At 38.8% G+C, this 16,756-nt stretch overlaps 2 protein-coding genes across 3 annotated transcripts in view; one reads left to right on the top strand and one right to left on the bottom strand.

Annotated features, from left to right (window-relative positions):
- On the top strand, nucleotides 1-9,017 carry MLANA (melan-A). Of its 2 annotated transcripts, none has more exons than XM_043515298.1 (5): nucleotides 1-126; nucleotides 1,441-1,539; nucleotides 2,855-2,951; nucleotides 7,590-7,691; nucleotides 8,826-9,017. In XM_043515298.1, exons 2-5 carry the CDS (start codon nucleotides 1,466-1,468, stop codon nucleotides 8,892-8,894), a joined length of 342 nt encoding a protein of 113 aa, XP_043371233.1. In that variant the 5' UTR covers nucleotides 1-126; nucleotides 1,441-1,465; the 3' UTR covers nucleotides 8,895-9,017. The 2 variants fall into 2 exon arrangements, with proteins under 2 accessions (XP_043371233.1, XP_038259147.1); XM_038403219.2 differs by lacking the exon at nucleotides 1-126 and adding an exon at nucleotides 814-850.
- The window catches only part of KIAA2026 (KIAA2026 ortholog), a 153,451-nt gene continuing 144,504 nt past the window's right edge, over nucleotides 7,810-16,756 (bottom strand). Inside the window, exon 4 of the mRNA XM_043515284.1 lies at nucleotides 7,810-7,865. Within this exon, the coding sequence (XP_043371219.1) occupies nucleotides 7,825-7,865 (41 nt within the window). The 3' untranslated portion in view covers nucleotides 7,810-7,824. The remainder of the gene's footprint in view (nucleotides 7,866-16,756) is intronic.

The following is a 16,756-nucleotide window of genomic DNA, read 5'->3' on the forward strand; positions in this document are numbered from 1 at the left end:
TTGGAATTTAAACTCGTGATAGTCATGAGTGTAGAGACCAAATAAAAAAAATCAATGAAGTGGAAAAAGGAAAGAGGAAAAAGTTGCTTCCACCTAGCAGACAGAGAGTGTGGATCTGTGAAGAAGGTGAGGCTTGCATGCTTTGTATTCTGCTAGAACTTCCCCGTTTTATTTTAAAACTAAGTTTCAGAAGAGGTTTACTGGCTCATTCTGAATTCTCTGAAAAAAAGTTATTTAATTTGGTCTGATCTATTTCTAAAAGGGTCATTTTGTCTTAATTGAATTTGGTGATAGATTATTTTGGGAATATACAGTAGAATTTGCTCTTCTGCTATTTAACTGAGACCAGTGTATTTACTTATGTCTTTTTCTATGGTTGTGTCAGATAAATTAGATTTGAACTGTTCTGTCTGATCAGATTTGGATGGTTAATTTCCCTCAGGAACTTAAACTAATGGCAAGTAAGCATGCACAGATAGCAAATATAAATTGGTGCAGCTCTCTCCAAGTCAATGGAGCTGTGCCAATTTATGCTAGCTAAGGGGCTTATCTAGACATAGACCACTACAGTGGCTGTAGCATTCCAGTGAAGACTCTACCTATGCTGACAGGAGGGGTTCTCCTGCCAGGAAAGGTAATCCATCTCCCCTGCAGGCAGGCTGGGTCAACAGGAGAATTATTCCATCAGCCTAATGCTGTCTACAGCGCGGGTTCAGTAGGTTTAACTTTGTCACTTGGGGTCTGGATTTTTCACCTCCCAGAGTGACATAATTATACCGACCTTATTTCCTAGTGTAGACCGGCTTAAGTATCTGGCTTTGGCTGTATAAAGGGAACAGAAACAAACACTGTAAGTAAAATATTCACCTTCTCTTTCATCTACTTCTCCCCTACTTCACCCTTAGATAAAGTGCATTATTAACAGATTATTCCTGTTCTCTAAATGGCTTTTTTAAGAACCAATCATTTGGTCATGAATTTACAACAAGCAAACAAAAAAATGTACGAGTGGTCTAAAGAACAGAAGTCTCCTCCTACATTGTCTTCAGGGCTGGCTTCAAAATACAGTGGCTTTACCTTGGGTTGAAAAGAAAACCCATTCTCATTCTTGAGAAATTTTCTTTCAGAAACCTGTAAACATCTCAAGAGAACAAGCCAAATCCTTCTTTCAGACACTGTAGTGCAAACCCAGAGTAGCTCCACTAAAATTGGTGGAGTTATACTGATGCAAACCCAAAGTTATGGCAGTGTAACTGACAGCTGAATTTGATCCAATGTATTTTGTTCTTATTAAGTTACCACAGCCTTGTGTGTAAATGGATCTACCTTTTTCTAAAAATGTTTAAAAGAAACCTAAACCCTCTTTCTTCTGATAATGGAAATGGTGATAATGTATTATGCCTTAGGAGTATTGTAATGGATTACTCTTTGTCCTTGTAGGTGTGACCAAAACCTGTCTTACAAAATGCCCAAAGGAGACCACCAAACAGATGGCATCTTCAGCAGAGGGAAGCGATATACTTATCTTGCAGCACAAGAGTAAGTATAAAACAAAACCCATGACAGCCTCAAAGCTAGTGAAAAGAATTGCATTCAAATTCAGATGTGGCATTCTCTGAAAGCCCATTTATAAATGACTCAACTGAGAGGTTTTCCTCTATCCTGGGAACAGAATTTTACAAAGTAGGATTTTTCTTCCAGGTTGCAACAAAGAAAACAGACAAATTAATCAGAATTTCTGTGTTCGGGGAAAGTAACAAGGCCTTATAAAGATGGATGAAATCTCACAATTCTTTTGTCTCCTGGCTTCTTTAAATGGTACTAGAATCCTAACCGTCTTGAAACCCTTTCATAGAATGGGAAAAGACAGATGTATGTCTACATATACTATTAAGCCTATGGTCCCCAAACACAATGTAACTCAAAATTCCCACCCTCTAACCACACAGTTATTGTGCTTAGTGTGTCATGGAACATGACACAAGTTAGGAAGTTGTCTGTGCATAGTTTACAGTCTTCTTACCTCTTTTCCGAAGCTGGGTAATGATTTATAAACCCAGTAATCCTTGTGTCTCTGGCATTTGCTGTAACATGGTAGATGTTGGACAGAGGTCCCCATGTTCTTTGCCTGAAGAGATTCAACTAATAAAAATGGGGTGTGTCTCCACAAGTGAGGCATTTCATTGCTTACATAGCTTTCCCATTATGGGAATGCTTTCTTCAGGGATTGGGGTGCGTTCTATAAGTGGTGGTTCTTTGGAGACCAATATTTGAGGCAATGATTGCATTTTCCCAGCTGTTGAAATAGTCAAGCTTTTGGCAAGGACTTTAGCTAGGTCAGTTACAATGGGGAGGTTGGCAGGAATTAGAGCCTTAGACAAGAATGTGTAGCTGCCAACTGGAGTGGGTTGAATATAAGAACAAATGTTTTGTCAAATTTGGCAGAAAGGTTTTGGCCAATTCTTTTTCTATGGTTCTCTAATCCTCAAAAAAGTTGTTTAACATGAAATTCTGAAGGTCCAAAAGTCCCACAAATGAGTGGAAATCTCATTCAGCGGGCAGGTTGTACAGTGTCCAGCAGGTGAGGTTGCTGTTCAATAGCTATTTTTATCTTTGATGTTCGCCATGTGATGCTTCATACTCTGTATATCATCGAACCACTGCAGGATTACTCACTGCCCGGTGGTTCAAGAGCTCAACTTATTAATAGTTTTATTTTTTAAAAGGCACAGTATAGTTCATTTGTGTTCTCATAGAAGCTTCTTGAAATTGCTGATAAATTTGAATGCTATAAACACTTGTGCTAAACACATTCACTTATGGAAAAATTCATCTAGTTTTTCTTATGCAACAGGGCTGCAGGTATTGGAATCCTTGTTGTGGTTCTTGCAGTTTTACTGATCATTGGCTGCTGGTATTACAAAAGGCGATGTGGCTATAAAAACCTCCGGGTAAGTGTGGCAACTCATATTCTGGTACACCATCATTATTATTACAGTAATGCCTAGAGGACACAACCAAGATCAGGGGACTATTGAACGAGGCACTGTACAAACACATAATATGAGAGCTTTTAAAATAAGACAAAGGACGGGGGAGAGGAAACTAAGGCACAGGGAAGTGAACTGACTTGTCCAAAATAAATAAATAAATATCCACACAGTAGATCAGTGGCAGAGCCAGGTGTAAAACCCTCTCCTGCAGACTTTCAGTCCAGTATGTTTTCAATTATATCATGCTGCCACTAATATATATTGAACACCCCCAGTCTGCTAAGCACTTTAATAGTATTCATCTAAGTCTTTGATTTGGCTTAGAGGGAGAGACTAAGGGCTTGTCTACATTACCCGCTGGATCGATCCAGTGATCGATCCAGTGGGGGGGGGCGGGGATCGATTTATTTCATCTAGTCTAGATGCGATAATCGACCACTGAGCGCTCTCCTGTCAACTATGATACTCCACCAGGGCGAGAGGCGCAGGCAGAGTTGACGGGAGAGCGTTAGCCATCAACTTACCACAGTGAAGACACGACGGTAAGTAGACCTAAGTACGTTGACTTCAGCTACGTTATTCACATAGCTGAAGTTGTGTAATTTAGATTGATCCCCACCCCCATGTGTACACCAGGCCTAAATAACAAATGGAGTAGGGGTAGGGAAGAGAAGGACAAGGGTTACAATTACAAGCTTATGTGCTTAATATAGTGGTTAAACAGACACCACAGTGCACATGTACATGTAAAAGGTAACCTGCAAAGGGGGTGTCATAAAAATAAAGGGAAGGGTAACCACCTTTCTGTATACAGTGCTATAAAATCCCTCCTGGCCAGAGGCAAAACCCTTTCACCTGTAAAGGGTTAAGGAGCTAAGATAACTTCGCTGACACCCTACCTAAATGACCAATGAGGAGACAAGATACTTTCAGAGCTGGAGGTGGGGAAACAAAGGGTCTGTCTGTCTGTGTGATGCCAGGAACAGATCAGGAATAAAGACTCAGAGCTTCTGTAAAATTAATAAGTAATCTAGCTAGAAATGCGTTAGATTTCCTTTTGTTTAATGGCTGGTAAAATATGCTGTGTTGGGTGGAATGTATATTCCTGTTTGTGTCTTTTTGTAACTTAAGGTTTTGCCTAGAGGGATTTGCTATGTTTTGAATCTGATTACCCTGTAAGGTATTTACCATCCTGATTTTATAGAGGTGATTCTTTTACCTTTTCTTTAATTAAAATTCTTCTTTTAGGAACCTGATTGATTTTTCATTGTTCTTAAGATCCAAGGGTTTGGGTCTGTGTTCACCTGTAGAAACTGGTGAGGATTTTTATCAAGCCTTTCCCAGGAAAGGGGGTATAGGGCTTAGGGGTATATTTTGGGGGAAGATGTCTCCAAGTGGACTCTTTCCCTGTTCTTTGTTTAACACGCTTGGTGGTGGCAGCATAGAGTTCTAGGACAAGGCAAAGTTTGTATGTTGGGGAAGTTTTTACCCTAAACTGGTAAGAAAAAGCTTAGGGGGTCTTTCATTCAGGTTCCCACATCTGTACCCTAGAGTTCAGAGTGGGGAAGGAACCTTGACAGGAGGAAAATGAATTTGTGCTTTTTTGTATTTCATTATGATGTATAAAGAAGACCTAAAAAGGTACTTTCTGAGAGTTGCAAAGATACTATATTTGGAGTTCTGTCTTCTCTTAGATGAACCAGACAGTAGTTTTTAATTTTTAACAATGAGAGCTTTTCTCCAAAATATTTTACTTAAATAGGTTGTGTACAATCTGAATAAAAATCTCCTCTCATCTCAATTAATTAAAAGTTGTAATTCATTACTTGTGATATCATAATCCTATTACCTCTCCCCTCCAGTGGGGCATAGTGTCTTCCAAAGTACACATGACCTGAATGTCTACAGTGTTAAAAACCCACCTTCGGAAACCAACACAAAACATTTTTCAGGCTCTCTTTATACATCACAGAAAATGCACAAAGTAATTTTTCCCTTTGAATCTCCCCTTTAAAAATATTATTATGAAAATATAATTACGATGTTTGTGCTGTTTGTTGAGGGAGAAACTGGACAGAAGAAATGACAATGCAGAACTGAAATAGGAAAGGAAGAAGAGAGGGGAGAGACTTCCCTCTTAGAGGAGAGTCTATTGATAGAAAGAAAAGGAGTACTTGTGGCACCTTAGAGACTAACAAATTTATTAGAGCATAAGCTTTCGTGAGCTACAGCTCACTTCATCGGATGCATTTGGTGGAAAAAACAGGTAAATCTCTCCTCTGTTTTTTCCACCAAATGCATCCGATGAAGTGAGCTGTAGCTCACGAAAGCTTATGCTCTAATAAATTTGTTAGTCTCTAAGGTGCCACAAGTACTCCTTTTCTTTTTGCGAATACAGACTAACACGGCTGCTACTCTGAAACCTGTCTATTGATAGAGATTCTCTAGGTTTTAGTCAGCAGGAGAGGATGGAAGAGGATAAAGTATGGGCCAGATCAGATGAGAAACATTCACATAAAGAATCTGACACATCAGAAAAAGGCAGACAAATAAACAGTGACAAGTTTTCAAAGTGCTTGTACACAAATGCTAGAAGTCTAAATAATAAGATGGGTGAACCAGAGTGCCTTGTGTTAAAAGAGGATATTGATATAATAGGCATCACAGAAACCTGGTGGAGTGAGGACAATCAATGGGACACAATCATTCCGGGGTACAAAATATATCGGAAGTGAAATTGTGAAACTATTAACTATGATTTGTAACTGTCCTTTAAATCAGCTACTGTACCCAATGACTGGAAGATAGCTAATGTAATGCCAATATTTAGGAAGGGCTCTAGAGGTGATCTTGGCAATTACAGACCGGTAAGTCTAACGTCAGTACCAGGCAAATTAGTTGAAACAATAGTAAAGAATAAAATTGTCAGACACATAGAAGAACATAAAATTGCTGCGCAAAAGTCAACATGGTTTCTGTAAAGGGAAATCATGTCTTACTAATCTATTAGAGTTCTTTGAGGGGGTCAAACAAAGATGTGGACAAAGGGGATCCAGTGGACATAGTGTACTTAGATTTCCAGAAAGCCTTTGACAAGGTCCCTCACCAAAGGCTCTTACGTAAATTAAGTTGTCATGGGATAAGAGGGAAGATCCTTTTATGGACTGAGAACTGGTTAAAAGACAGGGAACAAAGGGTAGGAATAAATGGTAAATTTTCAGAATGGAGAGGGGTAACTAGTGGTGTTCCCCAGGGGTCAGTCCTAGGACCAATCCTATTCTACTTATTCATAAACGATCTGGAGAAAGGGGTAAACAGCGAGGTGGCAAAGTCTGCAGATGATACTAACCTGCTCAAGACAGTTAAGACCAAAGAAGACCGAAGAACTTCAAAAAAGATCTCACAAAACTAAGTGATTGGGCAACAAAATGGCAAATGAAATTTTATGTGGATAAATGTAAAGTAATGCACATTGAAAAAAATAACCCCAATTATACATACAATATGATGGGGGCTAATTTAGTTACAGCTAATCAGGAAAGAGATCTTGGAGTCATCGTGGATAGTTCTCTGAAGACATCCACACAGTGTGCAGCAGCAGTCAAAAAAGCAAACAGGATATTAGGATTCATTAAAAAAGGGATAGAGAATAAGATGCAGAATATCTTATTGCTCTTATATAAATCCATGGTACGCCCACATCTTGAATACTGCATACAGATGTGGTCCCCTCATCTCAAAAAAGATCTACTGGCATTAGAAAAGGTTCAGAAAAGGGCAACTAAAATGATTATGGGTTTGGATTATGGGTCCCATATGAGGAGAGATTAAAGAGGCTAGGACTTTTCAGCTTGGAAAAGAGGAGACTAAGGGTGGATATGATAGAGATATATAAAATCATGAGTGGTGTGGAGAAAGTGAATAAGGAAAAGTTATTTACTTGTTCCCATAATATAAGAACATGGGGCCACCAAATGAAATTAACGGGCAGGAGGCTTAAAACAAATAAAAGGAAGTTCTTCACTCAGCATACAATCAACCTGTGGAACTCCTTGCCTGAGGAGGTTGTGAAGGCTAGGACTGTAACAGGGTTTAAAAGAGAACTGGATAAATTCATGGAGGTTAAGTCCATTAATGGCTATTAGCCAGGATGGGTAAGGAATGGTGTCCCTAGACTCTGTTCGTCAGAGGGTGGAGCTGGATGGCAGGAGAGAGAGAGAGAAATCACTTGATCATTACCTGTTAGGTTCACTCCCTGTGGGGCACCTGGCATTGGCCACTGTCGGTAGTATGGCCATTCTTATGTATGAAGGAATGATTTTTAAAAGTAGGGGACATCAGAGAGAGAGAGGCATAGCAGCTGGGGGAGAACAGTTAGTACATCTTTGTCCTCATTTTTGATCATCCCATGATTGGATGTCTCTAAAGAGAGAGCATGGATTGCATTAGTGGTGAAAGAGTAACAAAGCTTGTACAATGCCTGCTGGCATTGTGTCCACATTCTTTATTGACTTTCACACTTTAAATGATACATTTATAGTCATACTCAAAGTTACTTTTTCTGTCACTCTCTCACCTTTCCTTACTGTCTATCAGAGTAAAAGCTTGCATGCTGGCACTATGAGAAGAGTGGCAGGTGAAGATGCCCCACTGGATTGCAAAGCACTTTTACAGGAGTACAGCAACTTTAACTCTGTGGTAAGGTGAAGTCCAAGGTTTCATTTACTTACAACGTTTAGTAAATGCTGCAGTTAGTTAGTGAGATGACTGCTGGTGAAAAAGTAATGCCGCACTTTTACCTCTGGTCGATGGCTTCTTTTCTGGATTTGCATTATCTAAGCTGGATCTGCATCTTCCACATGTTGACCCAATCTGTTAAGAAAAGTACTCTCATGTAATTCTTGTAGTGAAAGTGGTTTGTGAAATCTAATATTAATAGCTTGTCTTAAAAAAAATTCTCTTCTTCCTCCTCGACTTTGTGCTACTCTGATTTAGTTGCAACATGATCATTCTTATTTGATCTACTAGCTGTAATAAAATGGTTATATGCTACAATATCCTGCAATAGCAGGGTTTTCATGTCAACAGCTCTACCATTTTTACAGTGTGTGGGATATCATAATCGGATATTAATTGTTTATGTGCTTCTGACATGCAGTACCAAAATCCACATACTAGCTATTTACTCTGGCACTAATTGGTGTCCTCAGCATCAATCAGAACAGAAAGATGCATTATTGTAACCGATGAATGCCCATCCCCCCAAAATAGTTCAACTTCCAGAAAGTGAACATAAATAGTTAAATATATTGAATTATGATGGTGTGTAATTAATTTGAAGAAAGGAGAAAGGATAATGAAATAATTTATGGTCAATATGCAATAAATATGCTGCTAAATATTGTAAATTTTGTAAGACATGTACTTACATTTGCCAAGACACTGTAATGTTTTATTATAAACTACCTGAAATATCAACAAACAACAACATCTCCCTCTCCCACCCCCTCGAAAAAGCCTATCCTTACAGTACTGAACATTTGTTCTTTGATAGCAGCTGCATGGACAAATGTCTCATCACAAAATGAACTCAATCTTATGGACAACCAAGAAAGCAATGCTTAATTTAAAAAAAAAATAAATTCACATCAGTTGTTTCAGCTGTTCTGAATTACTGTATTATTTAAGGACAACCAAGTAAACCGATGTGAAATTCTTTAAGAGGAATACAGAGCCGGCTAGAAGATATTATTTCAGCTTTAGTGTGGTTTGCTTGTCCCTCAATGCGTTCACTCTACTTAGCATCTTCACCTCCATTTTTCATTCCCACAGGTACCTGATGCTCCACCAGCATATGACAAAATCTCTGCCGACCCATTGCCACCACTTTATTCGCCATGACGTTGAGTCAGTCTTAAACTCTAAGTACACAGATTGATTCTCTTTGTGCTTTTGCTTAAACTCATGTTCAAACCAAGCATTCTTTATGGGTAAACTGTAATAATAAAGTACACATTTCCATGACTAGTTGCTGACAGTTATTGCCTGGTTCAATTTGCCTTTCATCCACAGCACCAGTTCTTGTGATACTTAGATCAAGTTGAACACGTTTTGGCTTTAACTTTTTATTCAGTTGGTCAGATTAATTCAACGAACAAGCAGATCACAAAACTGGCTGTTATGGTCCCCGTATTTCTATCAAGAATACATATATACTGCAGCATATCAACCAGTGTGATAAGGGAGGGGTCTGCTCTCCTCTCTTTTTTATGCTTTTTTTTTTAAATAAAACCTTTATCTGAAATTCCTTCTACCTCCCCCCCCCAAAAGAGGTGGGGTGGGGCCAGCTACAGCTGTTTTACTCATCTAGTATTGCAAACACTAGCCATTTCTCCTACAAGCACTTTTTAAAAGCACACGAGCCATAGGTACTCAGTAAAAGCCAGAACACACACACACACACACAATTGCCAAAATACTCTGTTCCTGGGTTTTATCCCCACATCACTAATTCTGCATCTGTATTAGATGCAGCTCCTCATGAAATTTAAAATATGAATGAGGCAAGATAGGAGTCGCTACTTAAAGTAAATAAGTTATATCTATCTTACCCCATACCTGTCACTATGGTATAGTCACCATTGGAAGTCTTACTAGAGAGGAGAAGGACTGAATAAGCATGAAGTTTGAAATACCATCTTGTCTGTTGAAATCAGATTTTAGACACAAATGATGAGGTATTATGGGAAACCTCATTCAGCACAGAAAGTTATGGCAGCTCATATTCCATGAAAAATACACAGAGGACTTCAGTCTTCAGAGCTGTCAATCTTCCACCTTTCATGTACACTAACTTCAACAGAATATAAAATATGTATGTATGTATTAAGAGCTGTTCACACACAAGTATAAGTAAGAGTTATGACAGTTTTAAGAAATCATCTTTTTATTTTTATGATGTCCTTGTCTGTAGCTAATTCATTGCCAAGCACAGTCTAGAACTAGATTTTAAGTTAGAAATCAAGGCAGTTTGACAAGTTTATACACAAAGAACTGCCTTATTTGTATAGCAGGGAGCTAGCCTAAAGTGGTCTTATAGTTGGGGGCAGCATGCAGGGGACTGAATGTTGAAACAATTAGTAAAATGCCAGCAGTTAAGAATCTGGTTCCTCCTTAAATGAATATGCAAATAAAAAAAAGCCTTAAAACAGAAAAAGTTTTAAATCTACAGTAGACTTATTTACCTAACATAACCGTTTGTATGGAGATACATAACCAATCCTACATTTCTGTTTGTGGGATCAGTTAAATTAGATCCCTACATGCTTGTGGGAACAAACTTTATAGTAACTGTGACAAGTTATAAACTAGCATACCTGATTTTATAATTAGATACATCTGTATTTAGAATATTTAACGTTGTATTCTCCATTAATCTCCAAATTAAAATTATGCTGGACATTGGACAAATTGACTACTTTTGTCAACTGTTCATTTGCATTTCTTTTAGGAAGGTGTTACTTGTTACTCGGAATACTCTACCATAAAAGATCCCACATTCCTTCTGCCTTTGAAGAACATGATTTAATTATTAACCAGTCTAATTATTAACCAATCAGGATGCTTTTACTGTTATTAACCAATTAAGTTATCAACTTGCACTAATAATATATATTATATAACAATATATACTATAAAAAAAACTAAATATTTCCCCTGTCATACTGTTTAAATATGAATAATACTATACTAAATGAATCAATGCATTCACACAACTGTGGCTCTTTTGGGTAATGTTGATCTCTAATTTGGCTCCTGAACTACCGAGGTCTGACTACCACTGATCTAGATATAGAAGTTCTGCAATGTGCAAACTGTATTCCCTTAACTGGAGGGAGTCTTTGCTGTGGTAACTGACAGGTTAATATGCATTACAGTGACAGTTACAGGTAGAAGGGTTAGCGCAAGCTGATTATTACTCATCACATTATTATGGGTGCTGTACAAGCATTCAGTAAAAGAATGCCCAAGAGGGCTTCACCATCTTTAGCAAAATCCTCGTGAAAACTTCCTGAGATGGGAGTTCCATAGTCAGGTCACAGTACGGACTTTATCTGCAAATTCAGAGATGGGAGACATGTTTGAGAGCACAGATGGAAAAGGAATTAACCAACCCAGAAAACGAGGAGCAACAGTTCACCAGAGTGAAAAAGTACTTCCAGGGGATAGATGCATACCTAAAAAAAAAAAAAAGGGGAATACAGCCTGTGTGTTTGGGAGATCATTCACATGGAAATACCCAGATGTTTTCTACTTATTGACAGACTCAATAGAAGGCTTGTCCAGTACAAAATTTTTCCCTAGAGTAATTGAATTAGCATTACTGAAGAGAGAGATTTCAGATGGCCCCAACAGGTTCTGAGTCCCTGAAGGAGAATGCCCAGATGGCAATCCAGGAAATCTTCCAACACATTTCCTGCTGATTTTGCAAACATCTCTCTCAAGCTACCTAAGGCAGGAGTTCCATTCAGATACTCCTAAAATACTCATCAGCAAGTTGGGTATCTGGAGACATGTTTGGAATCAGTGATGGAAAGTGGGACTCTTACTAGGAAGGAGAAGAGTACTTGTGGCACCTTAGAGACTAACAAATTTATTTGAACATAAGCTTTTGTGAGCTACAGCTCACTTCATCGGAGCTCATGCAAGCTTATGCTCAAATAAATTTGTTTGTCTCTAAGGTGCCACAAGTATTCCTTTTCTTTTTGCGAATACAGACTAACACGGCTGCTACTCTGAAAACGTGTTACTAGGAAGGATGGACCTACAGCTTGCCAGGATGGAAGTGAAGAGATACCAATTATTTCATAATAGATATGCAGTTAACTTCAGCCTCACTGCTGGCAAGAGAATGCAAGTAGAATTAAAAAGTTTTCAAATATGCAACAAACTCATAAGGAAATTTAGATATAAAAATATCAACTTTTTGGAAGTACTAACTGAAATCAATGAATCTTTTATATGGCATACAAAAATGAGATGAAGTAGAATTTTAACAGCTGTTGCTACTATTTATTCTCTTTGTGCACTGTAACAATATTTTCAGATAATTTTACTGGATTTGTAACAGTATTTTGGTGTTGATCTACTTTTATTTATTGATAATATTTATTTATTGCTCCTATTTATTGTTTTCAGATGTATTTTATAATATTTATAAATAAATATGTATTTATACAAAATAGAAACCTACCACTGTAGTGATTTGTTTTAATTATATATTTAAAAATCAAAGACCCAATAAAAATCTTATCTTGTTCTGCCTTAAGATTCCAGTTCAGCAAAGGACTTGTCAACATTTGGCTAAGGTCAAGTGCACGAGTCTTATGTTCACATACCTTGTAAACATAAACCCTGATTCAGAAGTGACTCCATAGGAACATAGGAATGGTAATTAATTTTACCACTCCAACAGATCACAAATCAAAACCTCAGTTCTGCAGCTTTTGCATTTCTGCCCATTCCTAGATTATTTTTCCCCAGCACTTGTAGTTGTGGGTGTATGGTGCAGTAGCTCATTGTGATGGAACAGGCTGGTTTGGTAAGGGCCAATTAATGGGGTGATAGAGAGATTGGCATTCCAAGGGGAAGACTTCAGGTTGTCACGATACAAACTTGCTTGCCCCTCCCTCTCACTAATGAGATGTGTGTGTGAACTTCCTCCCAATTAGTCAGGTTTCCATATACTCAGTCTCCCTATCCACCATCTTTCACACTTGTGTGGGCCTACCCCTTCCATCAGCCACACTTGGGTACACTTGCCTCACAAAGGACATCAATTAAGCTTGCGTGTACCCAATCCCTCCTGCTAAGGTTTGTAAGCACCTGGGGATACCCCTTTTGCCCTCCCCCTACTGCCCCAAAATCAAGCTTGTGTGGTCATGGACTGCATGTTCCACCAACCACCACCAGTTTTATGAGCACCATGCGTCAAAATTTCAGTTGTCATGTGAATAAAGACTAAAAATTACCCTAAACCCAATAATTAAAAAGTATTTGAAAAACAAAAACAAAACAAAACTAGGCATTAGACCACACCTAGTGAGGACCTACCTCTCTACCAAATCTGGGTACGTAGATGGTATTCTGAAGAGCTGCTACTCAATCCTAGCACTGCCTAGGACAGATTTAAGCTAGACACTAAATCTGGAGATTTCTTATTTAAAAGTTTGTAAAAGAAGTCAAACAGCCACTACATTAAATGTTCAAATAGTATAAAAACAAATTGTGTGTGAATTATCACCATGTGACAATCTGCCTTTCGGGGGAAAACAGGAACATATTCCCAACTGGAAATCCCTTTTCCAATGCAACCGAAAATAAGAGCCTCTGTACCTTCACAGTCAACAGCTGGTGCCACTGCAGAACTGTTGCTCATCTTTATCTCCGGGGTTCTCAAACAGTTGATGATGTGGGCCTAATCTTACCAAAATTGTTCTATGGACCATTTCCCCTCCCATTCGAGATCAGGCAACACCTTTGTGGCAGATACAGCAAATGCTTACAAAGAAAAGTAGCACTAGCAACGCATTTATAGTAATTTCAGTCCTGGGAACGTGGGATCTGCCAGTTCGCTGAAGACCACCATCAGGTCCTCCATGTGCCACCACCGATTTACACTGATCTACCACTTCTGAAGTGTGGATGATCTTATTAAATTATATCTTTAAATTAATGTATCATGAAAAGCCTGTATGTATGTGGATCCTCTATGAGTTAACGGGTTGTGTAGTGTCATTTGTGATCACTTTCACAAAAATACAAAAAGGAGGAAACGTGGTAAAAGAACTAGAAAAAAGTGAATTCAACAGAAAGAAAAAGTCTGAAGCGTCCAAGAAGGAAACTCTTGTAAATAGAAAATGATGATAGAAACATCCTCCAACCAAATACTTAAATTCAGAGACACAAAGGAAAGATACAGCATTCTACGTAGGACCCTCAACAAACTCCAGGCTCAAGGTTCCAGACAAAGTAAAGGAGCAGAAGACATTGTCATGACCGCCAGGTGTTTGCTGCATATTTGTCTCATGTTGCTTTTCTCCACTGAAATCTCATCTCGGCTCTGTACCATACTTAACGTCCAGCACAACAAAATGAACAAAGAGCTTAGAGCTTCTGAAGAAAATGAGAGGAAATTTCCCCTCTGTCACCTTATTGACTTGAACTGGGACCATATGGAACATGGTTGCAAACAAGGTCCTGTAGTGGCACCAAATCTTGTATAAAGGAGGTCAAATAAGGTGTCTCAGACAAGGTTATGGTCTGCTGGTTATGATTACGCTGTCTATATGTGTGTATCATTTTGTAGTTAAAGTTATGAATATTGGCTCTATACTGTCTGTATTTTGAACTTGTGCTATGCTTCTGGGGAACACTCCAGACAAGTTGATGTCAGCTCTGCCTAGCCTGCTTGATGGCCCATTAAGGACCATCAGCTATACAACTGACCCATTGAGAGAAGACAGACATGGCTTGCGACTCAGCAAGGTATGTAGGGACCTGCCTATGGACAGAACTCTGAGGTTTTTCCAGGCCATGTGATGGACAACTTGTCTTTGGAACAAAGAAAGAAAGACCACATGGCAAGAAAATATAAAAACCTGCTGCAGCTCCTCCATCTTGTCTTCAATCCTGATTCATACCTCTGGAGGAACTTTGCTACACTGAAGCATTGAACAAAGGACTGATGATCCATTCCAGCTGTGGATGTACTCCAAAGACTAGATTTGAACCTGCAGTTTATTCTATCACTGCTGCAAGCCTGAACCAAGAACTTTGCCATTACTGTATGTAATTGATTTAATTTAACCAATTCTAGCTCTCATCTATATCTTTTCTTTTTATGAATAAACCATTAGATTTTAGATTCTAAAGGACTGGCAACAGTGTGATTTGTGGATAAGATCTGATTTGTATATTGACCTGGATCTGGGGCTTGGCCCTTTGGGATCGAGAGAACCTTTTTTCTTTTACTGGGGTATTGGTTTTCATAACCATTTGTCCCCATAACGAGTGGCACTGGTGGTGATACTGGGAAACTGGGGTGTCTAAGGGAATTGCTTGTGTGACTTGTGGTTAGCCAGTGGGGTAAAACCAAAGTCTTCTCTGTTTGGCTGGTTTGGTTTGCCTTGCTGTGCATAGATATCCCAACCTAGGGCTGTAACTGCCCTTTAAGCAATTTGTCCTGAATTGGCACTCTCAGCTGGGTCCCGCCAGAATGAGCATCGTTACAGTGGCATAGTTATGACACCCTCACAATGCATAAATGAAAGGGCAGCTTTCACCCAGGAGAGGGGCCTTGCAGCCATCGGCGGGCCAGCCCTCCTCCAGTGAAATATGTTGGAAATGGGACTCTCTGACAATGAAGAAAGGACCTAGAGTTTGTGAGAATGAAAGTGAAAAGATACCAATTATTTCCTAGCAGAGGAGCTGTTCAGCCTCAGTGCTGGAAAGAGAATCCAAGTGGAATTAGAAAGTTTTCAACTACAGGACAAACTCGCAAAGAAGTTTAGAAATTAAAATCCCAACCTTTTTAAAAAATACTAACTGAAATCAATTAAAATTTTATACATGATTTAAAATGAGATGCAGTGCAATTTTTAAAATTATTGCTACTATTTATCCTATTTTTGCACTGCAGAAATATTTTAAAATACTGTTATAAATATAATTTTACAAGATTTGTGCCAGTCTACTACACATTTATTGCTCTTATTTATGTATTTATCATAGTTTTGTATTATTTATAAATAAAGTATTATTGTATACAAAATAGCAACCTATAGTGGTAGTGATTTGTATTAAATACCAATTTAACCAAACAAAAAACAAAACAAAAAACAAAAAAAAACAAGAAAAAGAACCAAAAAATCCTGTAATTGTTCAGCCTTAAAACCCCAATTCCAAAGACTACTTATGCACATGACTAACTTAAAGTATGTGGGCCATCCCACTGATGTTAGTGCTTCCAGTTAGGAACATGCTTAAATACACTGATGAATCAGTGTCCTGGGCAAGAGGAAGGAAGGGGATAAACTAGCCAAGGTCAAGTTATCTGAGCTGGGGAGAAGGCTCTTTTTTTGTGCATATAAGTGATGCATTGCAACAGAAGGATGTTTGATGATTCCAAGTGACCCTAATCCAAGCGCATAGAATGGCCTGGTGTGTTGAGGAAACTGAGGCAGGCAATTGCGTATAGGGTTTACAATTTTTGTTCCAATCTGTGTATTTTCCATGTGATTAAGTAAATAGCAATAGTGTGTTAGATTCCTGGGCAAAGTGTCTGGGTGTTACAATCTACACTTACTACATGGTCCTTGGAAGAGATAAACACCTATGGGTGTACTTCTGGGAGAGGACATGTTAAAGCACATTCTGAGTTTCAAAGACTTCCCAGTTGATATCTCAAATGAGCCCACTTGTAACACTGACAGTCCCTAGTTGTCAGCGGGCAGTGGACATTTGAACCCTGTCTTCAGAGGGTTCTGAAGGAGTGAAGAAAGTTCTGGCCAATTTCATGGGGGAGTAATGGGATTTCCTCAATGTTGAGTGGGCTATGGAGCCCAGGATGGACCATAGCTTATCAGGGTTCTTCACTCCTTCAGAACCCTCTGAAGACAGGATGGAAGAAGCATTGCTGACATGGTGACTGGACATGTAGATCTCCCTCTCTGACCGGGAGCAGATACAGCCTAGCAAGCAAT

This window comes from Dermochelys coriacea, chromosome 5, assembly GCF_009764565.3.
Source record: "Dermochelys coriacea isolate rDerCor1 chromosome 5, rDerCor1.pri.v4, whole genome shotgun sequence".
Classification (NCBI taxonomy): domain Eukaryota; kingdom Metazoa; phylum Chordata; order Testudines; family Dermochelyidae; genus Dermochelys; species Dermochelys coriacea.

What these genes read in the sequence shown, in the direction of transcription:
- MLANA (XM_043515298.1), top strand. Translation starts at nt 1,466, where the DNA reads ATGCCCAAAGGAGACCACCAAACAGATGGCATCTTCAGCAGAGGGAAG. An exon ending in GTGGCTATAAAAACCTCCGG is followed by an intron (nt 2,952 to 7,589) that starts GTAAGTGTGGCA and finishes ACTGTCTATCAG; the next exon opens with AGTAAAAGCTTGCATGCTGG. An exon ending in ACAGCAACTTTAACTCTGTG is followed by an intron (nt 7,692 to 8,825) that starts GTAAGGTGAAGT and finishes TCATTCCCACAG; the next exon opens with GTACCTGATGCTCCACCAGC.